The 26,579-nt window shown below is 43.0% G+C and overlaps 1 protein-coding gene across 1 annotated transcript; it reads right to left on the reverse strand.

The window, feature by feature from the left end:
• Positions 1–111: 111 nt before the first annotated feature.
• TXNDC5 (thioredoxin domain containing 5) lies at positions 112–26,579 on the reverse strand. The gene is made up of 10 exons (XM_037379873.1): positions 26,274–26,579; positions 21,110–21,259; positions 18,137–18,242; positions 16,758–16,854; positions 13,208–13,323; positions 11,206–11,292; positions 8,111–8,251; positions 5,069–5,151; positions 2,140–2,269; positions 112–1,504 (listed from the first exon to the last, which is right to left on the reverse strand). Exons 1-10 carry the CDS (start codon positions 26,516–26,518, stop codon positions 1,382–1,384), a joined length of 1,278 nt encoding a protein of 425 aa, XP_037235770.1. The 5' UTR covers positions 26,519–26,579; the 3' UTR covers positions 112–1,381.

Raw genomic sequence — 26,579 nt, forward strand, 5'->3', positions numbered from 1 at the left:
ACATTTTTCGATTGTCCAGAACTTTTGGTTCTGTTCAGACAGTGAAGTGAAGTACCAGGAGAAATTCACCGATTTAAAAGTTCATTGCTGTTTTACCTTTTTTTTTAAAAAAAAAAAACAAAAACAACAACCAACTCCATATGATGGACAAAAATCAGCATCTTGACAAATTAGTCAAATTAGCCTGTCACCATCCTCATTCCATGAGTTTCTACGCACACGAGACGGCAGAATTCAGTCCTCAGTTTGCTGTCGTCTTTGTATCGTGACAGTCTCTGCAGTGTAAATTCTTTGGCTTTCAGTTATGTCTAACATGGAACATCTTATGCACCAAAGAATAGATCCATATTATAATCCAAGGCACCACAGAGTGCATGGTCCTAGCATTCAAACTTATCAACGCTTACACCTTGGAAAAAAGTTAAGGCTCAAGAAGCATGGGGAACTATTTTACACTACTGTAGAACAGCTGAATGGAAAAAAAAAAATAATTAAACATTGTACTACTCGTTGTTCTCCCAGTACTTGGAATAAGGAGCAGGTCAGCACAAAGTCTGGATTCAGGCGAGGGTAGGAAACACGTCATCAGCTCTGAAGTCTTAACTGATCGTTTAATATTAACGGAGCAGTTATAATAGCGCCTGGCCACTTTGGCTCTATGGAAGTAGAGCACAGTCACTCCCCTGGAGCTGGACGGAAGCAGCCTATGAAAATCCACGTGACACACGTACGCTATGGCATCGGTAATGTTCAGGCACGTGTTACAGTACCATCACTTCCATTATGGCTAGACCTCCCATGCCGAGAGGATTAACAGGAAACAACCAGCCTGGTATCTTCCAAAGGTGTGTGTGTTTTCAACCTCCCGTGACTTTCCATTTCTTAATGAGCAGCTATATTAAGCCAAATAGGGTTCAAGTACAGTTGTAGAGGCAGAAGTGACTCACAGCTGTAGCTTTTACCTTTCTAGCAATGGTGGGCAGTTTGTAAGGATTACTTTTTAACCAAATCTAACCTGAAGACAAAAATATTCTACTGGTGCCCTTAAGCTGGTTTTCTTAATGTATTTTAGTCTCAAAGGAAACCATTTACACTTCATCGCGGGAATGTGGGAATGCAGCAATACTACCAATGCTGAAAATATTCTCAGTTTGCACAGTAACTACTTGTTAGTTTTCCTTCACACACAGGGTAGCATGTCTTTAACACACACACAGAGGGAAGATGCCAGTGTTTAGTACATTCAATTTCCTAAAAACAAACAAAAAAAATGCCCCAGTCCCCACCCCCACCCCCAAATACACTGTTTGAAAATTAGCAATGATTGAAATCCCTCAGCTACTGTACAAAGACAGCCAGGGACAGAGCATCCAGACTTTTATTACAATTCATCCCTTGCCTGACGCAAGACAAAACTATGCAGTGATTCAAGGTCTCTTGTTCCATTGTGTTCACTGACTTTCTTTCCACCTCGGAAAAGCAGAAGTGTAGGATAACCACGTACCTTCAAAAGACATGCACACACACACACAGAGAAAAGAAACCTGTTACTAACGTCCAAACTCACTGGTATCCTTCGCTTGTCTTTACCTGACTCTGAAAAGCCACCAAACTCCTCTAGAACAATGGTAAGTCGTCGTAATTTTTTTTAAAAAACCCAACAAACCAAACCCAAACACCACAACAGAACTTCTAACACCAACCTGCCATTTCTGAACATTTGTAAGCAAATGAGATAATACGTGTTCCTCTAGGCTCTTGGAACGGCAGCTCCAGCTCTGCCTTCGGCTGTCTGCCTACCAGCACCAAAAACTTTTTTTCGTGCCCCCCGCACCCCCAGAACAGAACTTTGCCTCAGCTACCACCAGACTGCGTTGGTGCTTTCACAGAGGGAGGAGTCTTAAAATTAGGGACTTCTTCAGCTTTATCCAATAATGAGAATGACAGTCTGAACAAACAGGCCAGGAAATAAAGGGTGTCACCAGGTGCTGCTCTACCTACCCCTTTCTGGCTAAGGGGGGACACAGCTGCGCTGTCACCAGGCACCCGCCACACAGCGGCCAGCTCGGCTGCACCCTGGAGCCCCTTCACGTTGGGTACACAATACTGTGCCGTTCATCTCGGACCTTTCACACTTACCGAAAATCTGTTGCAGACGTTACGTTCCACGGTGCAGTCTACTTCTGCTATTTTGACATCAGTCAAACCTGGAAATTGCTCTTTGGCAAGGTTCTCCCAAGTTGGAGCCAAGTTCTTACAGTGACCACACCTAGAAACAAAAGACAGAGATTTGTTTAGCAGATACACCTTCCAGTTTATCTCTGCTGCCTTGCTGCAATAGCTGTAAGTTTAACTAGCTGCCTGTCCTATCCCCTGATGATCTGGCCCTGCAACTCCCTTGTACTCTAACGTCAGTAAACGAGAGAAGAAAACGAGTGATTTTATGTAAGTTAAGCACTGAAGTAGTTTCTGGCCTTTGTTAGTCTCATCTGGAATGGTATTCTGGACGTCGGTACACTGAACATTTTACCCTACAAAGGAGTATGAAGCCAAATAAAGATGAGCACAGAGAATATTTAAATGCAGGGAAAAAAAAGATCGCTTAGAAACAAACACGGTTTAAGTAAGGTGTAGGACGTCTGTAGTGAAAATTAAGTCTTCAGGTAGCATATGCCAGTTACATAGCCTGAGTTTAATTATTTAAACGAGATTTTAATTTCCCTAAAAAATTTCTTCCAGTTCCTAACGCCCTCCCTGACCAATGTACAGTAAAGTATTAATTTTGTTTATATTTTGAACTTGGCTTAGCCAAGTTCGTAAGTTGAACTTCTTACTGCCTTCAAGAAGAATTCCCAAAGCACTTCAGACTTTAAAACTGCATTGCTCATTCTATTCTAACCCAGCTGCACCTTAATTGGGTTATTAAAACAGCCCCGTAATTGCCTCGAGGCTGGATCAGGGCATTTACAAAAATAACGAAAGATGTCTCAGCAAAAGTTTTCTTAATGCAAGCCACTGTATATTTAAACCACCTTGTTAATACACAGTGACAGTATAAAAGCATTTCTGACCATGCACAAACGCTACTAAACCAGGATGATTTTATGCTTACTATGCAAGTTAACATTAATATTTACCCAAAACTAACTGAAAGACAGAACTAGCAAGCAACATAATATTGTTTGCCGAGCCCTACATAAGTTAATCCACTTGGAAGAGAAAAAGGTCATTTATACGCAGAGCTCTACCACTGTATATATGAGTCTGACTTTCGGAGCTAAAACTAGGATACCAGCTACGTAAATATAGGAAGTATTTTCCTAAACGGTGGCTTTCTGAACATCGCAGCCAGGGAGCACACACTGGTTTAAGAACTTCACTCTGCATCCTGAACCACCATTTCTCAGCCTGCCATCCCACAACGATCCGATCTGTGAGATGCAGCAGCACCCCATTAGAATCTCATGAGATGAGCAGATGCTTAAAGTCCGATATTATTAAGAAAAGTTAATTCAAAAGGGACCGTTTCTTTATCTCAAACTTTTCCAGAAAAAGTTTCTCAGATAATGAACTCCTACATATGCCAACAACTCCTGGGGTTCAGAAATCAGACTCGGAGCTGCTTTGTGCATAGGTGTAAACTGAATTTACCAGCCAGTTCTGCTGGTGGCGGCGTGGCAGCACAGGCACATTGAAGCTCAGTCCCTCGCAGTGCACAGAGAGGATAAAGGGAGTGAAGAAAGCAGCAGTAAATGTGAAGGGGTGTGCACGTGTACGGGCTGGGTATTGCTTAACACTGCGGTGGCAGATCCTTGCCCACATCCAAAAGCAGATCTTTCAGACGTAAGAGAGCATAGAAGTGGCTCTCAAGCAGCAAACCAAACTGCGGTAAAAAAGGTGACGACACTGGAAAAGACTGCATCATTGAGATTATGTAAAATGAAACTTTCCCTAGTACTTTTTGCCTACAATAAGAAACACACTCATGCCTGCTGTCAAAGTTAAGCTGCAATATTTTGATACTCCTGAGCACATTTAAATAGGAGTTGCATTTGTTTGTGTGGTTTTGTAACGGTAACCTTTTACTGCCCCCCCCCAAATATCCTTTTATATTTTAGATGCTGCATTAATGGGATGGCTAGTGATGAAATCAGAGATGTGTTATCTTTCACACAGTGAAATACAACTTAATTTTAATCCTTCCCCCTACACTAGGCTCCCTTCTGTTGGCTAAGAGACTGGGCCCTGGGTGAGAAAGATGGCATGCAATTTTCATTAAATTCAATCCACGCACAAGTAAGATGAAGCCTATAAATCAGAGATAAAAATGCAAAACCTTCTTTTTTGTCTCTTAACAGTAAGAAAAGGGGGGAAGTATTTGTCCTATGAGTTCGTAATACTGAGGTCTTACCCCAGCTCGGGTCCCAGGCTCTGCTGGATTTGCCAGTAATGGGACATTATTTCCCCACCCAGTGCTTTCCATTGGGTGTCTATGCACCGTCTGCCTTGGGTCACTATAAGAACATACTGCACGGAATATACTCTTGAGAACATCTCAAAATTGTCACTTGTGCAAATTAGGTTTTTGTTAAGTTATTTGAAGAGTAACAGCCAATTATTCATAGTTCTACAGTCTGTACCAATTCCCAAGTGCTCAGATTAGGCTTCCAAGAGAGGCTGGCTGTGGCAGGATCGGGCCCAAAGGCCAGCGTGCTCTGCTTTCTGAAGACTGGTGATTTGGTACCCTCACCTTACCCTACTCAAGGGATAGCAGCTTGCTAAGTCTGTGGCAAAAGCTTCACTCTCCTTGTTGCCCAGCACTACCTGGAGGCTGACGCAGTAAAGCTTCTCTATCAGCCTTTTCACAGAGGGGAGTCCCAGGAAAGCTATAACAGTTTGAGCTTTTTTGCTGTACCTTTTCCCAACACACGCGTTCTTCAGTTAATTCGTGTTTTAAATCCAGACAACAAATACAGTACTACGCACAGCTCAAAGACCTACAGCAGCTAATGCACTGACAGCTGAGAACTGCAATAATCCTGAACAAGCACAGGTGCAAACTACTTACCATGGAGCATAGAATTTAATAAAGGTGATCCCTCTAGCAATGGTTGCATCGAAGTCTTTTTCAGAGAGAGAGAGTACTGCAGCCTGTTCAGAAAGGGGGGGTGGGGGGTGGGTGGGAAGGAAGAAAAAGAGAAAATAAAAAAGAAAGAGAAAAGAAAAACAGAGAGGAAAAAAAAGTCAAAACTTTTTGTAGATATAACATCAGCCAAATGAGCTTTTAGCTACCTGAAAGGGAAACTCAAACTGGGAAATATACTATTTATTATTGACAATATAAACAAGAGTAGCAGCAGCACACCTCACTTTTAACCCCTCAGCTACTTTCCTCCCCTAGAGAGATGTAGAGAAATGCGTATTTCACACTGAATCTCATCCGTAATTGGAGAAACAAAACATCCCTATTTTCAGGGGTTTTGCCCGTATCTGAATTTTCAGTTGTTGGGGGGGAAAAAAAAAAAAAAAAAAAAAAATCACCTTCATTGTAATACACTGTCATGCAAATCTTTCGAGCAACAACCCTGAGAGGAGCTGGCTTGAAGCACATAATGACCATCTGAGAGTTTAATGAGGTATTCAAGGCATCCTAATGATGTCTTGACAGCTGTTCTCTCTCTGCTATATCCCTGTGTTGCACACACAAAACAGTTACCAGAAACACATATTTGCCTGTCAGGAGGACATCACTACATCACTACACCACACTCACATGGATGCCAGGAAGAATTTTTACTCCTGATAACATCAGGAGCAATGGCACGGGAGTGATGGGAGAACAGCACATCATCTGCAGAGAGTCTCATATGAGAGCACAGAACCGTAACAAACTTCATTTCTGTGTGAGAACTTGGGGGTGGGAGGGATTAAAAATAAATAAACTGCATGCCTACAAAAGCTTCAAACTCAAATGAAAGTAAAAGAAAAGCAAAAGCGCAACTCACAGTATTACCAATTCTACTTTAAACCCAGTAAGAGTCTTATGAAGAGAAGCCAAAGAGAAACTTGAAATTACAAATTACCCAGTACCTTTAAACATTTGTCAATAACTGTTAGTTCATGCAATTATTTCATTCAGTTGAACTTTTATTACCTCTAAAGAATTATTTAAAATTATACTTTTGATTATTACATAATTACAAATAATTAAATGAAGAAAAAACAAGCAGTAAACACATATTCTTCTATTCCAAATCTCCTAAATGGGTATGTAAAACAGATGTTCCAAACATTTAGATTCTAAGGTGCCAAAGCTGAAAACCCCGTAAGAATCATCTTCCCCACTATCTGCACAGTAAAACAAATTCGAAAAATCTGTAAATTACTAACAGAATAGCAGTGTGAACTATGTTCCCACAAAAATAGTATCAGAGAGATCAATTTTAGCTTGGTTTCTTAGGAAAAGACATCTTACGCGATCACATAATCTGAGCGTCTGATGGTCACTCTACCTTAATCCATCTGGATCATTTTTGAGTAATTTAGTGATGTCTGGCAAAGACAGAAGAGAAGTCTCACAGACACAAAAGTGCAGTGAAAGGGCTGGCAAGTACTTGGCCCATGTAAGACGTGGGGGAATTCATGCACAGGCTCAACACCGGGACATAAATTTGGAGTCTGAACTCGTTTGTTTTGCTGCCCGCGGTACCAGCTGTGGGTAACTGCAGTGTTTGCTGCTACACGGGCTAGCCCCTTGTTTCAAAATTCATGAAAACAAAACCAGAACAAAGGTGTCTGAAGATGAGCGACCAAGAAAAGGTGGCATCCAAAGCTGTGATGTAAAGTTGCAAAGACAAGTTGAGACCTACACTGTGTCTACTATTATTTGGCAAAAAAATCCCCCCCCAGTTCTTCCCTGCTTGTATGTGTGCTGGTGCATGCAAAGCGTAAGTGGGAATATGAATCACATGTGGTTTGTGTTAGTTATTCCTATAAAAATAGAAAGACAACTAATTACTTTCTGCATTGTACCAACACCAGCTCATTAGGATCTTCCAAATATGAAGTCAATTTAACAAAAAATTAAAATGTGACGGGTATAAAAAAATTGCAAATCTATGTTATCTGTAACGTCTGGTAAGCCACTTTATGCCAGATGAGTAACGCTGCTGGAAAAGTCAACTGGGAAGGGTAATGTTTTCATATGAGAAGCTGCATATAAACTGTATTTATATTAATAATATTGATGCTTTTTAATTACCTAAGTTCATTCTACATCACAAGGAAGCATAAATCACCGTCCCTTATTTTCTAGGCATAAGTATGTTTTCCACGTTTCATGAAAAAGTGTGCTTGAAAACCAGCCCTAATTTCTCAACCTCACCAATTTTACATTCAGCTACATGAAAAATGGCTGATGAAATGCCAAAGGGATTTAGAAAAGACAGAAAACTAGATGTCATGAAGTACAACCATGCAAAGGTGATAAAGTTGTTCCGGTCAATTCCTTGACAACATTCGTAACCCCTACAGCTCCTACAACCAGGATTACAATAAGCCTCCAGACCCGAGGAGCCTTCTTGTCACAGGACACATCAGCCGCATTTAGATCAGTCTCCATAATCTTTGCTTGTTTGTTGTTTCTGCAAATAATCTGTAAGTATAGGAAGGACCCTGGCTTGTTTTAGGGGCTTAGCAGTATGTGCCATCTTCCTGAGTTCAAATGAGAATCTTGCAAGAAATGTTCATCTCCATAGCGATGAAATACACTGTCATACAGCCTGAGGCGCCAGCAGTTCCGCAGACAAAAAAAAAAAGACCGCATTTATGCCACTCTGTCTAAACAACTTACTGTAACCATACAAAAGGAGCCAGATTTTTGTTTTTTCCCTCTTGTCCAATTAGTTCATTAAGTTAGTCAAAGTTTCACTAGGGTTGATGGTCTGATTCCAGTCATTAATTACTAAAAAACTAACCAGGAAAGTATTTGGTACAGTTTCCATCTAGAACTTGTCAAGCTACCAGAGAGAGAGAAACTCATGGAAGACTCGGACAGGCTGCTGGAAGTTTGAACACTTCTAACATCACTGCAAAGTGCAGGAGTACTTACCTCAACATGGGGGGGTTCTGGGGGGGGCTGCGGGGCTTCGGTGGGTTTATCTGCTGGTGGTGCTTTCCCGGAGCTCTGTAGTTGGGAATCCACATACTCCTTTAAGGAATCGAAGTCCCTCTTCCCTTTGTACTGGTCACCCTACAATTATCAAATAGTTTGGATAAGAGTGCATATACAGTTAATCTAGCAAACAAATAATCACCAGAAAAGCCTAGATTGCCAAGTGTAAGCACATCCATAATAAATATGATTATCTAGTTGTTAAACCTCTCCATGGCATTTCATTCACTCCACGTCTTCGGGATTTGCTGTAGATTCTCCTGTACCGAAAGGGAACAACCTAAAATTTCCTTGAAATGAAAGGTATTTTAGAAACGTAGAAACAAGTTTTAGAAACTTTTCCACTTTGACCTTCATCTCTCACTCTAGTCAGCTTTTTCAAGGTTTGGGGTTTTTTTGAACCTAAAGCTACTGCAAGGAACAATAAAATCCCCGTCGCTGTTTGGTGGTGGTCTCTGTTACCATGAGAGCTCTGCCCAGTGCTTCGACAGGGCTGAAAGCCTTGACTTGCATGTTACCTGACTACACAGTCGCTCCCATGGCCCACACGCTTGTCACACATCCTCAAAACCCCTGAACAGTAAGGCAACGCTCCCTGGGTGCCCAAGTTCACCTGGGAGCAAGAGAAACCAGCTGCCTGCTGTGGGGCAGGCACTTCCAACAGCACCGCTCTCACAGAAGTTCAGTCACATTTTTGAACCTGCACATAAAGCCCTCAACCAGCTAGATCTTCGAGAAGCCACAGTTTGCCTTAGAAGCTTCCCCGTATCTCAGGTACTTTCACAGCTCTAGAGGACAAAAATCAGAGCACCTCTGAGCAGCTTCTAGTCTCAAATCCAAACAAAACAAATCAAATCCAAACAAAAAAATCAAAACCGTCTCCAAACTGACTCATGCATGACTGCCCTCAGCACGCTCTGTGAAAATCAGTCCTAATTTCTCAGTTCACAAGAGAGATCATCTCTACGAGACGCTACATATGCATTTTGGATAAGATTCTTGAGTTTTGGTCCCATGAGGTGCAGGCTACAAGATGTAGCTCCTTTCGCAGATGAGGAATGCTCTTCAAGAAACAGCACACAAGCCTCCATACGTTGGAAGGAAGAACAGACACCTCTCCGACTCTTTCCTGTATCTTTGGAACTTTCTACACATTTTTCTTCTTTTGTCATTGATAATATTACTTGTAACTAAAGCCACTTTCCCCACACTGGGTCTAAATCACAAAGAAATGCAAGAAGCCTGTACCTGCTTTTTTGAATCCATTTCAGCAGGGCAGGGTCAGTGCCCATTCACTCATCCCGGGGTTTCTGCTGCATCTAACCAAGAGGGATGGTGTGACTCAGTTATGACAAAGGGGGTGATGGTATTAGGGACAACAAGGCTGGATGGCTGAAGCAGCTCTCCTCCTTCTCTTCCTCCCCACTCACTGAGCAGTACCATAGTAGCCAGAGAGATTTCCAAGAATTTCTGGGTCAGATTTTTGGAAAGTTGTTGGGAGTTGGTTTGTGGTTTTGTTTTAAAATATATTTTATCAGCCCATGAAGAAACATGCGATTCTGGTGGCAGTATGCCACCAGGGAATACCACATTGCCAATGGAGAAAAGCCAGTCTGATGTCAACAGAAATATACTGTTCAGACTAATGGCTGAGATTCAGCTTTACCAAATACAACAACAGTGATCTGACTTTTTCTTCCACAGCACTCTTGATTAAAGTAACTCCAAGCAACTCAAACTTTAATAATTACAAAGGGTCCAAAAAAAAATAAATTAATCTGACTTGTCGAGAAAAAACACAGCAAGCTTTTCTAGATCAAGATAGTATGGCTCTGGCAACGTATCTTGCCGTTTGTATTTGATAAATAAAAATAAAGCACGTGGAAAATCATTCTGGAGAAACAGCAGAAGACTTCCTTAGACTCAGGGCACATAGAGGCAAACATTTCATTAACTGAAAACACCTCTCACCTTGGACCCGCTACCACATTTCACTTGAGCAACTCCCTCAGCTTCCAGTTCTGCTCCTGACACATGCCAGGCACCGCTGCTCGAGTGGTAACACGGCTGTGTAATTCCTGTGTGAATCAGGTTGGGATTCAAAAATCCAGGTGCTCCTTCATTTTAATTCCATGCAGTGACCTGATCTTACAGGGGTGCTGACACCAAACCTCCCAGGCACCGCTATGTACTTATGGCCACAAAACTGCCACGAACAACAGCCACTAAAGCGGACTGAGCAGGAAAACTTTCACCTCTGATACTGTAGATGTTCAAAAAGGAATGCAAGATGAATGGGGCAAAATCCCAAAGCTTAGCAGGTAAGAGCTGAAAGCAGAGTTCTGGGTTCTCTGCTTGCAGACCTATTTTTAATGTCAATTTAATACATACAATTAATCTTGAAAGTGTGAAACAGATGCTATTTAACACTACTATTTATAATATGTTTATTTGTTGCTGTTCACGTGCATGGTATTCGTAAATATTTTGCTTCCCCATAACTTCAGAATATTGTAGTTCTTTGAACTGCTACAAGGAAAAATGCCAACTGGGCCCCACAGGACACTCCCTCACAGTGTCATATGAAGGGTTCAGATTTATTAAGAAAGAAAATTTGCATCACTTAGGCACCACTTGCAGATAAGAACCTTCTGATACACATTGTGAAAATTACACTATTTTTTATTATTTCTATTTGATCTATGTTTTTGTGTTCCATAGGAGGTAAGGCATTAAGATAAAAGTAAACCCAACCCAGAATTCTCTCACAGTAGTGTAATTGGAGATACTGCTTGCAGGTTTATGGACATCACACCAGTTATTTGAGAGCACAAAGAGCAAAACGTCTAACTTTTATCTGTGGAGGAAGTACACCTCTTCCAGTACATGACTGAACCTCCAGCACCTTTTCTCTCACAAACAAGACTTCGTATATGCCCACCTGTTTGATTTTTTTTCCAGGACATAAGCACAGTCCAAGTATTATTCAGAAAAAAAATTGGTGTGATCTTTTGCTGAGCTTGCAGACTTACCTTCTCACCATTTCTAAACCACAGGAGTGTGGGATAGCCACGAACTTGGGTTTCAGAGCAGACTTCATAATGCTGAGTACAGTCAACCTACGTTTGGGAGAAAAAAACCCCACAAAATTATTCAGCGCATAAAATAAACATACAACAAGCATCATAGCTTCTCTTATGTTCAAAATCGCAGAAAAATACAGAAACGAGCAAGATAATGCTTAGCAAAACTCAGTACTAAGAACTGTCTTGAGAATGATTATATCACGTAATTTCAGAAGATGTGCCAACAAGTTAACTTCACTCCACGGGAAGTTCCAGTGCACAGCAACATTTAATTCTAGTATGTCATAAACCAATCTGTAAAGTTATCAGTTTATAATCTTTTCTGAAGCAGAAAAAAAACAGGTAACTTCAGCGTTGGAGCCTTGTCTTGACTTGGATTTTGAATTTTACATTAGAAATACTTTGCTCCAGATCCCTGAAGATCAATTCCAAAGATTAAACAGCATCCAGCCAGCAGGCATCATTGCTGTGAAGACGCTATTCCCCCAGATTACATAAAGGTCATGGTTCAACCATCTTAGAAACAGTTGTGTTTCTTGCTTACTTACAGACTTACAATCTTAGCCAAGACATGTTTCAAGCAATTTCACAAGGTACACAGTTACACAAAATTGACTAGGCGTCAAGAGAAATCATAGTTGCTTTATTAAATAGCAATTATCAGTAACAGTAACTGCAAACACGACAGACAACTGAATAAAATGAATTTTTTTTTTTTTTTAATTTTTCTCTGGGTATCAGAGAATGGTAACTTCAAGAAGATACTTCAGCTAAGCAAAGATCTTACCAGACAGCAAGCAAGGTTCTCAAAAAGTAAATCAGCAGATTGCAACATCTGGTACAGACAGCATCAAAGGAGCAAAGCCTCCAATATTTTATTCTCAGGGGGAATCTAATTTTATATCCACCAGGTTTCAACATTATATAGATGTCTTCTGCAAAGTTCAGTTATGCTGACCTGCTCTGTACATCTACAGCGTACCTAAATTCGCAGACTTTCAAAGGCAATAAAAATAATTTAAGGAAGAAAGAAGTCTAGTTCATCACCCCTAAACAACAGCTGAAAGTGCTACGAGGGCAGAGGCAGGGGAGATAGCTGGGGTTTCGTCCCTCTGCAGGACTAACACTGCGAACTGTTACACAGTCTTTCAGATCAGTAGAACCACTCTGAAAGCTTAAGGACACAGAAACTGAGCCTGGTCACTTTTCCACCGTGAAATACAGAAGGACTCACATCATGTGCCACCTGGACTTAGGTATGGGTCAGCAAATAAAGCCAGTAACTGCAATTGCCAGACCACCTCCATACCTCTGCACAGAAGTCACTCCACGTAAAAGTAACAAGCTCCCATGGTAAATACACCACAGAACCTGGTTATCAAACCCTAAGGGAAATAGTAAAGCAGGACAAGATATCAGTTTTTAAGGTGGAAGACCCCCCTGAAACCTTCAGAAAGTTCTATGGAGGTAAAGAGTGTGTGGGGGGGAAAAACAACCAAGAAATAATTAATCATAAGCAGCCCTGTAGGTCTAAAACTTGCTAACAAATCCAATGCTGTAAAAACCACATTAGAAGTCACTTTCCCACTCAAAATAAATACTAAAATCTATCAAGTTCTGACAAAGGGGAAGCACAATAAAAAAACCACATCTCAAAATATTACTCCCCCCATCCAAAGCATTACTTATTTCCAGCTCTCTCTGAAACACAAGGAGCTAGCTGTGTTTCCAAGCCCTTGCTTAAAATGAGGGAGTCCTGTCAACTGTGGATGTGCAAGAAAAACAATAACCATCCCAAAATTCAAACAGAAACAATGACTATAAAAGGATTTAAGAGGTGACAAACAAAACAATTGTTATTTACAAATCACAGTATGAAAAGCATGATATTTGGCTGAAACATTTATTCACACAAAACACATTTTCAGACTAAGAGCACTTCACCTACCTTGCCAATCTTGACAGTTTCCGAATGCTCGAAGGCTTGAGCCAGCTGTTCCCAGGTTGGAGCCAAAGCCTTGCAATGACCACACCAAGGGGCAAAGAATTTTATAAAGTGATTACCTTTTAAGTCAAAGAAAAAAAAGGAAAAACCAAACACATTTAACTCATTTGGAATGAACTTGGCTGCAATTAAAGACTAAGTCCTAATCTCAGACTGCAAATTTATCACGGTATTTCCTGAGTTAAAGATAGGAAGCACTGAATCAAAGGCCAGGACAGAATACTTCAGCCATTAGGTTTTCAATCTGTATGCAGTCCTACAGTATTGCCAATTTCACTGAAAATCCAAACAGCTTCACAGCCTCAAGCCAACAAATGAGATATTAAAACTGGTATTTTGAACCTAACCATTTGATACGATGTCTAAATCTACGATATCAATCACTTGCCCTATTACAGAGTAGAAAGAACCACCAAGGAACATGTGTTCTGTAACAGCATAAATGAAAGTAAGTATTAGACTTCAACTTAAACACTTCTTTGGAAACACCACTGCACTAAGTCCATGAACTACCTAAACAATTTTGTTCAGCTTTCCATACTCCTTTTTCTGCCCTGCTCTTTGTGTTTTCATGTCAACTAATGAGAAATCACTGCCTTTAGCAGGTGTTTGCAGTGTTTCATAGAGGAGAGTCTCCGTACTATCTCCTACTGTTTAAAGTATAATCTTAATTGCAAAGTACCAGAATATGTAAATTCCTTCATTTAAGATTACTATTAACTCAAGATGCTGCGCAGTTTTGCACACAGCAAGGCAAGGCTCTGTTAATATGAAATAAAAAGTAAATTAAAATAAGGGAAAAAAATAACTTGAAGGAAACACCAGCAACTAGAGAAAAGCTCTTTTTAACAGAATTATTCATAATTCTTTGAAGACAGCTTTGGGGATGTTATTACCAGAATTCATTTCTAGTTTGAGGAAGTTCACGGAAGGAGGTCAGAGGAAAGGCATCACAAGGTAACTAGGAAATGTAACCTCCAGCAGCAGGTGTACTCTAACTTGCCTGGTCTGCACATGGAAGACTTTCAAACTGATCAACATGGTTTGCTTTGGTCCAGTAAACTGCAAACTGAAGTTTCTCATGAATGAATAAGAACATCTAGTCAAAATTAGCAATTCTGTACCACATACTCTGATACACTGTCTTCCCTGATAGAAAAAAATTTAAATTCTTCTTGCCCTAGAGCACCAAAAAGGTAAAGGGAGACTTTTTAAGAACAAAAGTCAACCTTCCAGCAGCAACTGCTAAGCCTCCTGTTAAGTTTAAGCACTGAACTACTTGTAACTGAAGTCAAGAGCAGACAACAGCTTTACAGGTGTTCATAAACCTACTCAGTCATCAGATACAACCATGAGAATGTCTCTTCTATGAATGACAATGGATACATAATAAAAATATTGCAATAAAATATTAAAACATTTACACATACACAAAACAACCATCTTCTCAGACTGTAAAGTTGTTTAACGTTTAGCATCTCCCTGATGGCTTAGGGAAAAATCCATGAAGAATTTTGATGTAATTCTGTGTTAATCCACATAGGCTGGGAAATTTTAAGTTAGCCGCACAAAACACTCTCTTACGCTTGAAAATATTTCTCATCAGTTAATGGTTACTTTAAGAAGCTCTAGTATCTACTTCACGGGTGGTATCACATGGGCATAGATAAAATTTAATCCGGCCTTTGTTTTTGGGAAAACAGATAGAGATGGTAGGATCATCTCTTGTTACAGCAGCCCAAAGTTTGCTCATTCTCTAAAAAGCCACCATGTGCGGCGTGAAATCTCCCATGTTAGGTATCACTCCTGGCATTAATTATAAAGCTTCCAGACAAAATATTTTTTAAAATGGCCAAACAGGTGAAGTGTTTTGCCCACATTAAATTCTGCAGGAAGGAAGCTAAACAATATCAAATAAGGGGCCAGACTCAAGTGGGATGGGGGCAGTAAGGAGGAAGCGGGTGGATTATATTTATCCAGAACGGCAGCCTGGGAGTAAGAACAAGCCAGCATTTAGGGAAAGAGGAAACTGGACTTGCAAAAACACAAAGTGAGTGGCAAGGCTGTGACTAAGCAAGGAACTCAGCGAAAGAGACAGTTTAGTCAAGCAAGCCCCACTAGCTTCTTCCATGTGATTAGGGGCTTGAATTTTACTGCCTTCTGAGTGCAGTGCCGTTCTTAAACTTTCTTATGGTCTGCAATATGTAATTCAACTCCTGCATTTCTATACAGTTCCGTCCTCTTTCACTAGGTGTTACTGGAAAATAACAGTGGGAAGGAGGTACCTTGAACACTAACAACTCTGTTGCAGGCTTCCCACTACTGATGCCTCTGCAAGTATGCAGCAGGTTTGCATGGCAGGGTTTTGGTGGCAGGGAGGCTACAGGGGCGGCTTCTGTGAGAAGGTGCCAGAAGCTTCCCCCATGCCTGACAGAGCCCATGCCAGCCGGCTCCGAGATGGACCCACCGCCGGCCAAGGCTGAGCCCATCAGTGACAGTGGCAGCAGCTCTGTGATAGCGTATTAAGAAAGGGGGGGCGGGGGGCGGGGAATCTGCGTCAGCAGAACAAGAGTGAGACTATGTGAGAGCAACAGCTCTGCAGACACCAAGGCCAGTGAGCAAGGAGGGGAAGGAGGTGCTCCAGGCGCTGGGGCAGAGATTCCCCGGCAGCCCACGGTAAAGACCACGGTGAGGCAGGCTGTGCCCCCAGCCCGGGGAGACTAACGGTGGAGCAGACCCCCACCCGCAGCCTATGGAGAACCCCACGCCGGAGCTGGGGGTTGCCCACAGGTGCTGTGACCCCGTGGGAAGCCCGTGCTGAAGCAGGTTTGCTGGCAGGACTTGCAGACACATGGAGAGAAGAGCCCAGGCTCAAAAAGGTTTGCTGGCAGGGCTTGTGGACTTATGGGGGCCCCACACTGGATTAGTCTGTTCCTGAAGGACTGCACCCCGTGGAAGGGACCCACACTGGAGAAGCGTGTGAAGAACAGCCACGCATGTGGGAATGGCTCATGTTGGAGAAGTTCACGGAGAACTGTCTCCTACGGGAGGGACCCCACGCTGGAGCGGGGGAAGAGCGTGAGGAGTCCGCCCCCTGGGAACAAAGAGGCGGCAGAAATGAAGAGTGATGAACTGATCCTAACTCCCACTCCCCGTTCTGCGCTGCACTGCTTGCAGGGAGGAGGCAGAGAAATCGGGAATTACATTAAACCTGGCAAGAAGGGAGTGGGGGGGGGGAAGGTGTTTTGGTTTTTTTCTAATTTGACCGGTACTAAATTAAACTAGTTTTTCCAAGTTGAGTCTGTTTCACCTGTGACAGTAATCGCTGAGCCATCTCCCTGTCCTTGTCTCAACCCAGAAGCCTTCTGTTATATTCTCTCTCCCCTCTCCGGTTGAGGAGGGCAGTGACAGAGCAGCTTTGGTGGGCACCTGACATCCAGCCAGGGTCATCCCACCGCAAAGCAAGTATCTCTTGCTTATGAAAAAAAGTTACCTTCTGCTATGTGCATCTTGAAATTGTCTGCAGAGAGTTCATACATTCCCTGCTTAGGTTCAGGGGCTTTTGGTGGTTCCACATCAGATTCTGGATCCTATTAATAAGAAAAATTAACTTTTATTTGTTTTGTACAGTGAATACACAGTATTTGATTCCTGTATCACACCACTCTGGGGTAGTGTTGTAAACCCTGTACTCTGAAATTTTGAATTCCCAAAGCAATGTCCTTATTTAGCTTGATTTAGGTATGTAGTATTTCCTAATAAATGACTACTTGAAAGCAAAATGTGAAAAAGACTACCACAGAAAAAAACTATCACAGTCACTGGAACAACAGAGTCTTTCACTGGGCTATAGTATAGTCACAGAGCACAGTAACTGCTATGGCATTCATCACATCACCATATATTAATACACTTCGATTACATAAAAGTTCCTCCATAGCATCACACAAGAGTTACATCTGCCATCGCTCCAGTTTCAGTGGTCTTTGGACTTTTTAAAAGTAGTTGGTGAAAAAGCTGTTTTCCACTCCCCTAATGCTGGAAAGAGGGACAGAACGGCTTCATGAAGGCAGCAACAATGGGAAAAGAGCAAACGCTTTATAGCTATAAATGGCAGCAAACCCACTGGCCCTTCAGCAAAAGCAAGTGACTACTTTCTAGATACTGTGGTCAGAGCTGGAAAGAGTTGTTTAAGAACCTCAAAGTACATCTCTTAAAATAGCTTACCATTTAATGTTTAATTATTAAAAAGACTACGTTTATTTAAATATAACCATGTTCTAACTGTGGCTCAGCAATCACTGCAGCTTTATATTGATTAGAAACAGCAATCACAAATGTAATTTTAGGCAAGGCTTGGCTACTATATGTAAGTGCTACCCCTAAAGCCAAGGCTTTTCCTAGTTACGGTATTAGCTTAACTTGCCTAACCAATTATTTTGAACCCTTTCTTTAGGCTACAACATTATTAGATAATAACTGAGCTAAAGATGGCATCCATATTTTAAGAGATAATTAAGCCCAACACAAATGCAATTTATAACATATTGCAGCTAAATCGCTTTTGCTATTCTGGAAACATTATGGCCTACAGGTGTCACCTGAATTGACGCTAAGAATTGTATCCTAAAATCTCAAAATGTTAAACATTAAAAACTGCATTACGCACTGCAGTTTGGAATACAGGAAAGAAAGGGCAGGTCACAGGACGACAGCTTTAATTACTGTTCTGACTTATGTGGAAGCTGTTCCATAGTTATTGCCACCTGACTTTTATTCTCAGGAGCAGATTTCCTCCTAGAAAATGAAACCTAATGAACAGAAATGATAGATAAGCAAGTCTGCAGAAGGCAATATTTCCTTTTCACTTACAGATGGTTCCTCATTTAGTTTCTCCAACATCCAGTTTTCCAGTGCCTGGAAGTCCCGAGGGCCTTGGTATTTCAGAGGTTCTTGTCCTGGTTTAAGCAGCTTTAGGCTAAAGGATCAAAATGTAGAAAAGTGAGGCAAAAAATTTCACATAGGAAACATTCTCGGAAAGCTAACACACTTTGCTAATCCACAGCAATGCAGCTTGGGCTGCAGTAACAGCTCTCTTGGCTATTGACATCAGCATCAGGCATCTCCCTCAAGTTAAAAGGTCATTGCTAGAACTTAGGATGCTTTTTCATTCCCATGTAAGCTTTTAAAGGAGACTTTTGAAACAGCAAAAAGAAATACCATGTTAAAAATTAACATAGCCTAATATTACTTTATCAATAACCAAGAGTGCCTATGAATCCTATATCAGTTTGTCAAAATGCATCAATTTTGTTTTGTTCACCCCTCTCCAAAGGAAAAATACCCAATGCTTATTTTCCCAGGAAATCTTCTCATGTTTTGTTCCCCGACTGCTCCTGGAACGTAGGACTTTTCATATGGTATTAAACTGATTAAAAACACACTGTAACAAGTCAACAGGACAAGGAGGTAAGTGACTGCTTGTAGGGACTCAAGACTTCACAACTGTAACATTTAATAATTGCTATCAAAACTTTTCTATGAACTACCTAAAGCTCCTTCTATTAAATATTTAAGTTAAAATTGGAAATATATTTGGTAAAGGGGCGATATCGACTTTGGACCTAGCCTAATTCTTTAAAGCAAACCATAGTTTCAGTTACTACTGTCACCTAGCCCTCAGTTCCCCTTGCCAAGCTGTCATTTTGTATTGCTGCTTCTTTTTCTTGAAATGTTTATCTGTCTCCTTTTTCCACAGTTGGAAGAAACTAATATATGAAAGTGCTGAAAAAACACATAATGCAAATACACTCAAAAGAGAGGAGCTCCCACTGTCTTTTCTATTTAAGATATTCTTGAATGTTCCTTGTGATGACAGAAAGTCAGAATCTTTTGAGGGGAAAAAAAGGCAACTTCATAAGAAGAAAACAACAAAAATGAAACAGAAAAACATCTAACACACGCCTCATGGCAATACTTTTGAAGAGTAACAAGTGAAAAAAAAAAAAGACAGCAGCTTAGAGATCCAGCTACACCTTTATTTTCTTCAAATGAGGGTAAGTTTTCTCTAGTTCAGTTGAGAGAGTGTTTTGCAGCACTACATAATCCTGAGACAACTGTACTAAACAAGCGCAGGGACCCGGCTCAGCCAGTTTTACTCTCAGGGGTATGGAAAGGGGATGCAGCCTTTCCTTTGACGGGTGTTTGGAAAAAGCAGTGCAGAGACCAGCACATCCTGGACTTGCAACAATCCCTCTGTGCCTGAGGAAGCTGTGAAATTTCCCTTGCTGGAGGTTTTTAAAAACAGGCTAGTTACAAACTGACTCAGACAGGAAGAGAATTGATATCATGAATTCCCCTTCATCTCTGTATTTCTACACCTAGCAGATGACTGGCTTATTTTTTACACTTTTCAAGCAGATGAAAGCAAGCACTAACTATTCCTAGACATTCAATGACCTTAAAGGGGTGGGGCGGGGAGAGCAACTACATGCCCATTCTTTTTTTTCTTATTCAAAATCTCTGCCACCCCTTCTATTTTACAAGGAACAGCACCACGATAAAAGCCGTTCAAATATGCAAAGATGACCAACACTCACTTTCAGGGATACTAGTAGAGTTGTAATACTCATTTTTCTTGGTATTTCTATTGGAACTAAACCACAAACTGCCCTTAAGGACAATTCCCATTTCAAAAATGACTTCGCTATCTGTAACTCTCAACTTCTACTCAGTGGCACTCATCTGCATCAACGTGGGTGCGGCCAGGAGCATATGTCAAGGTCAGGCTGCTGCTGGGGTCACCAGTAACACCAGACAAAGTAAGCAAAGGGAAGGAAACTGAAAAATACAGGCTGTGGAAGGGCTGCAGATGATTACGTTCTCCACTTATCCCCACTAAGGTAAGAATTAGCAAAGCAGTTGAAACAACCCCATCCATTTCTGCAAGAAGCTTTAAAGATGACAAGTAAAAGAAATCCCTTTGCTCCTTTTTGGCACACAAAATGGTCAGGGCTGGAAGGGACCTCTGGAGAGCATCTACCCAACCCCCTGCTAAAGCAGGTTCTCCTAGAGCAGGCTGCACTGAGTCACGTCCAGGCAGGTTTTGAATGTCTCCAGAGAAGAAGACTCCACAACCTGTCTGAGAGCTAAAAAGAAAGCGTGCATATCTAACCCAAAAACACTATCCAGACTGATCTCTCAGAGATACTCTAGATCACGTTCTGCCTACCAAAGCTGAGGTAGTGAGACATACATCTTTTATAACAGGGTAAGTTTAACAACCTTAAACTCCAAATGAGTTTCTCCTAGATCATTACAAGCAAAACTACCTTTAAGAAGTCAGTAAAACATCACTACTGCCACGCTAAGTGATAATATTAATATATCATTTTCTGAGCACCAAATTCACTCAAAAATTTAAGAGATCACCTATACATTGATTATGAACGCTGCAGTGTACTGACAAATTTGTGACAAGTTATTTTTAAAAGTACTGTTACCAGAGACCAACTTTATCATGCATGTCACAGCTGTATACTGTAAGGTTGCTTGAGAAAGAGGTAATCCCAGAGAAAAGAAAAAGACAATTCTGGACCTCATTTAAACACAGCCATCTTCCAAGACATAAAACAGTCTCCTTTAAAAAAAGAAGAAGAGTAAGAGTAGTATGCATCACACGATACTTGGCAACAGGGTAAAAAGGCTTAAAATGAGCATATGAGGTCCAAAGGGCTACAAAGAAACCCACCAAAAAATTAGCTTAGAAGTTAGCTTCAACAAATTGGCAGAGGATCATGGAAAACTAAAAAAGAAAAATAAGAGCAGACATCCTTTTATACTTACGTAGGGTATCCACGGACGCCAAATTCAGAACACAGTGGAGTATCTGTAGTACAATCTACTTTGACAACGTAGACCTGCGGGTTTTCCATGTTGTTGTATTTATCTCCCAAATCATTCCAAGTTGGCTGGAGACGCTGACAATGTCCACACCTGCGACAGAAGGAATAAGATATTTACTTAATAGTTGCTCTTGTTTAGAGAGGAATGGATCTATGGAAAAGTCATATGTGGAATGGTCGGAGATTCTAGTAAGTTCAAAAATAGTTAAATCAGAAATCTTCCATACTCGAGCAGTGTTACACTAAACAACAGTGAATACTATTAAGAATTTTAGGACGCTGCAAACACACCTCATGTAAAAATCATCAACAGATGAGAACTTTTTGCTACTATCCTTTTACATTACAAAGCCTACTGAACATCTCCTGAACTTAATGAGGCTATTAAGAAATGCACTCTGTCTTCCAGCTTTCTCGAAAAACCCTGCAAGGCTGTCTAGCTTTCTTTCCACTCTAACAATTTCAAAGTACTGTGTATTTTAGCAGCAAGTAAGAAAACAGTTTCCAGCCTTTTTGTAAGGCCATTTGTGCTTCTGTGCATCACAGGAACTATAACTTGCAAGTCATGAAACCCATTAGGACCGATTCCTAAACAAGGTTGCTCAAGATCTTCCCGTACCATGCTTTGTCCCAGCAGCACACCATTAACTAATTGTATCTGCATATACACAGAAAACTGGCCTCATACAGTTGCTGTAACAGCAGCTCCCTGGAAGCAGAATATGGCTACTATTCTCATTGTTTTCCTAGTTTTCCAAGTCATTATGGCAATACCCTATTCCTGTAACTATGATGAAAAATTAAGGAAAGGATTTTCATTTCTCTTTAATGGCTGCTTTTGACAACCCTCCAAGATATCTGAAAATACATAATTGGATTAACAGAAAACATTCTCAGCCTGACAGTATGAAAACTGTTATTGCCCTTGGCATGACCTAGACAGTCTACTTTGTAAGTAACTATTAAAACACCATTAGGACTTTGGAGAAAGTTGTTCCCATTTAAAACAGTTTCACTTTTACAATGTTTTTGAGTCCACTTGTAGAAAAACTGCATGGATTCCCACCTTACCAGGTATCATGATAGAATTAAGGCAAAAAAAAAACCCCAACCCAACAACAAAAAAACCTTAGGATTTACTTCAAGATAAAGAACATCTGACCTTAATATGGTCCCGTTACAGCCAGGCGCAGTGGATCACATATGCTCCCACTAAGTGGGGGAACACAAACTCCAGTATGATCTTATTTTGAATTGTCACGGTGAAGGGATACAATGTGTTATTACTAAAGTTAAATATTCCTTAAATATTTAACTTCAGACCGAAGCCCCTCCACAGTCAACTCTTTCATGCTGCTTGAATTAAGAGGAAGATTTTGGATTCCCCGGTCCTTTCCTCTAGCAGTTGCAGGGATTTTAAACACTGAATGAATACTAACTGGGGTTAAACAACAGAGCGTGGAAAACTAGGTAAGGCAATCTCAAGTAATTAACCCGCTGTTTAAGTGCAGAACAGAGCTGCCTTGTCCATATTTAACACCATGATCTCTGCTGTACACAAAGTTCCCCCTTCCCTTCCTTCTTCAGATTATGTAAGATCAAATTGAAAATGCTCATACCTGAATCAGTAATCAACTAATCAACTAGTTTGTCACTCCTGGTTTGCAAAAAAAATTCTGCATTACACAAAAGAAAATACAACCCAAGACAGTCCCTAAAATACTTTTTCTGAAATTCCTAAGGTGTAGCTGCAGAATATATAAAACTAGAGAAGTCAAAAATAAAGAGAGCAAGACTGTGCAACATCACACACCTCCCTTTAGCCCCATGTACCTACACAGCCCGTCATCGCTACCACTCTACACCGCATCAGCAGGGCTGGAGAAGGAGCCAGTCCTGCTACTGGGGATGGTGGAGACCTGGGCATCAATGAGGAGTCCTGGTTTTCCCTCCCTACATGGGCTAGCAAGGTGCAAGCATTCATAATCTCTGTTTACAAATGTAAATGAAGATCCAAAAGAGACTAACAAGGCCATAGGAAAGATCCACCTTTCTGGGAAAAAAAAACAACAAAGAAACCCCTGCTTCTTGTACACCACTAACGTCAGGGGGGATGGGTGCGAAGACATTATTTGTAAGAGTTTGCGAGACAGGTTGCCCATTTTAACTCTGAGCAACCCTGTGCCACAAGTGCTCATGCCTGGGGATTATTTTGCTGTGGCAGAATCTATGAAGTACAAGGCTGCTCTACTGCACGGAGCCAGGTGTATCACAGTATCAGCACCTCTCATCTGCAAAACTGGATGGCAGACTTCCTGGGCTGTGACAAGAGATGCAAAGGTACATAGGGACCATATATGTCAAAACTGCAGTTACTGATAAGCCCTCTGCAGTCACTGAGAAGCACAGACATTTCTGGATGCCACCAGCAGAACTTGAACTCTGCAGCTAGCAAGGGCAGCTCCACAGCAAGACACAGCACAAATCATTACCCAGTTAAAAATGTTGGTAGATCCTGGGACAAACAGGCATAATGATACAAGCAGCACAGGACCAGTCTCACTCTGGACAAAAGAATCCAGCTAAGGTAAAATCCAGTCTAATGGAGTTCAGTTCAACAGCAGCAAAGCGGTGATCCAAGTCTGTTTCAGCTCAGTGGACTTCCAGAGGTTTACCAAGAGACCATGTATATTGAAACGATCTGTAATGGTCAGAACACCACAATGAAACTGCTGATTTGAGATTCCTTCCAGCTAAGGAAGCAGTGGAATCTCATTCCTTTGTAGACACGTGACTGGCATGGCCCACATGTTAGGAATACCTGGTGCCACTGAGACAGTAACCTGCTTATAGTTCTGCCCCTTGCCAAGTGCAGCTACCAAGAGGGACAGCCTGATGACTGAAAACCCAAGTCATTTGCCATCAGATGTCTAAGAACATTCTTTTTTGGAGTAGCCCACAATATTTGAAACAAATGTAAGACCTCATGGGTACTGCTGCTATCTGGAAGCGAGGCCCTCAGCAACTTGTGTTTCAAGAATCTGGAAGGGAAGGACTGTGTCTGCTTTAACCCAACTCTTACTGGTAGCACTGAGGATGCAACATTAGCAGCGTCTGTAGCAATCTGAGAGACAATCCTAGCTGAACGTTGTTGGGTTGTCGGCTAGGCTTGTCCCTTGTAACTACAAGGAGCAGTGCCAAAGCACATGCCTCTGAGAGAAGCATTAGGAGATTAGCACATTAACATCACCTAGGAATAGGGCAAGAGGCTCCAATATAGACTCCAGGGCTGTCAGGTTGCTGCCTGATCCCACTGACGATAAAACTACTGGTGTGTATAAGCACCCCTCTTGAGCACTTGGGTGTTCCCTTTGCCTCTCTTCCCCTTTGAAACCTGGCCCCTGTCACTGCCTGTCAGGAGCCAGGAGTCCAGACCAAGGGTCCTGAAGACCCAGAGATCTGAAGAAAGCTTGCTAAGGGTGTGAAGAACGTGCAGAGAAGCCACAAGTCTGGGAAATGATGCAGCTCCCTCACACTTAAGTTGGGCAGCGATCCTCGGCCCTCCCAAGGGCACTGCGTAGTCCAAGTTTGCAAGGCCAGTGCTCTCTTTCATGCACGCTGAGGATGTGCAGCAAACTCTGGACTCTGCAACAGCCCTTTTGGCACAGGGTGTCCTTACAAACGGTGCGCCAAGATAAAAGCTCATCTGGTTTTAGGGATGCCTGTGAAACAGTCAGTCAGAGCTTGGACAAACACAGATATCACCACCTGAAAACAAACCAGAGCAGAAGCACTCCCGTTTTGCATGGGCATTTCTTAGGCTTTGCAGCACTCTCAGGCAAAGGTCCTTCACCAGCAAGTCAGGCATCCTCCACTTCTGTGATCTTCAGAGAACAAAGGCAGGCATCTGCTCTTTCAAGCTTTTGCTTTACATTTTTGTATGGCATAAACAAGTCGGTGTTAAAAACAAAAACAGAAGTACCTACTCTGTTTTGAAAGGAAATCCTTGATTTCAAAGAGCATCATGACTCACGTATGCCTCAATGGCAGCATGTAAATTTGGGATCAAAACATAACTTTTGCACATTGTTCCCTTAACTTCATTTTATCTAAATTTAAGAAAACTTGGAGGGAAGAAAAAAACCCCAAAACCAATCACAAAACAAAGGCCAAAACCCAAACAACCAACCCTAACACAAAACTCTCAATAACCTCTACTGGATATTCGTAAGTTGAATAAAAAAGGGCTGGGCAAGAGATGAAGAGGGGAATATGAACAGCCACTAGAAAGGTGCAGAGATGAGAAGTACTGGCCTCTTGGCAGCTGTAACATCCAGCAAAGCCTGTTCTCCGGCTCCTCTCAACTCCCTCGTGCCAAACCCGCCAGCCCAGGACAAAAGCCCAGCAGGTCTCTTGCAAATCTGGGAACTCCCCAGCTCCACTACGGCTGCCTGCGGCCTTGGGGGCACTGCACTGCCCTGTGCTGCTTCCACCGCAAATTCACCCTTGAGTTTTGCGATTGCAAGGCGAACGTAACTTCAGCAACGAAGGCACCTGTGAGACTGGAGGCACAGGGTGCCGGTCACCACACCGCAACTACGGCCACACGCAGGGGCCGCGGGCTCTCGGCCTCTCCGAGGACCCCGAAGCAGCCCGGGGAAGGGCAGGGGGGGCGGCAGGGGCCGGTGCAGCCCAGCAGGGCCGGGGATGGCCCCGCTCGCCCCCCGCTGCCCCGGCGCAGCGCCGGCCCCGGCAGCCCCACGCTCACCCCGCGGGCCCTGGGGAGGGGACGGCCGCCGGGGCCGGCCGAAGCCCCCGGCAGCGCCAGCCCGGCCGCGCAGGCCCGGGGCCCGGCACACGCGGGGCTCCAGCTCCCCCTCCCCGGCCCGGCGCTCGCACCCCCCGCCTGCCACTTAACGCCCGTGTCCCCCCGCCGCCCCCGGGGAAGGCGCCCGGCCCGGCCGCGGCCGCTGGGGCTCCGGGCGGCGCGACCCCGAGGCCGCCCCCGCCGCCGGCCCGGCCGCCTCCCGCCGCCACGTCAACGGGGGAAGAGGCGGGCAGGAGGGCGCCGCGCCGCGCCGGGCCCCGCCGCTCCGGATACCCACCACGGGGCGAAGAACATGACGAAGTGGGGGGCGGCGGCGGCGCCGTGCCGCAGCATCTCCGCGTTGTAGAGGTGCCGCCCGTGCGGGTCCGGGTCCGCCTCCGCCGCCGGGCCCGCGTCTGGGCCTGGCTCCGGGCCCGGCTCCGGCTCGGGCTCAGCCCGCCCCGGCCGGCCGCAGAGCACGATACCGAGCACGGCGAAGGAGAGCAGGCGCCGCCAGGCCGGGCCGGAGCGGAGCGGAGCCATCGCAGCACCGGCAGAGCGAGCGGCCAAACCCCGGGCGGCCGCTGCCGCCTCCGCCCGGCCC

This window comes from Falco rusticolus, chromosome 3 (genome assembly GCF_015220075.1).
Source record: "Falco rusticolus isolate bFalRus1 chromosome 3, bFalRus1.pri, whole genome shotgun sequence".
NCBI lineage: Eukaryota > Metazoa > Chordata > Aves > Falconiformes > Falconidae > Falco > Falco rusticolus.

What these genes read in the sequence shown, in the direction of transcription:
- TXNDC5 (XM_037379873.1), bottom strand. Translation starts at nt 26,518, where the DNA reads ATGGCTCCGCTCCGCTCCGGCCCGGCCTGGCGGCGCCTGCTCTCCTTC. An exon ending in GTCATGTTCTTCGCCCCGTG is followed by an intron (nt 21,260 to 26,273) that starts GTGGGTATCCGG and finishes CTTCTGTCGCAG; the next exon opens with GTGTGGACATTGTCAGCGTC. An exon ending in CAAGATGCACATAGCAGAAG is followed by an intron (nt 13,324 to 16,757) that starts GTAACTTTTTTT and finishes TTGACTTAAAAG; the next exon opens with GTAATCACTTTATAAAATTC.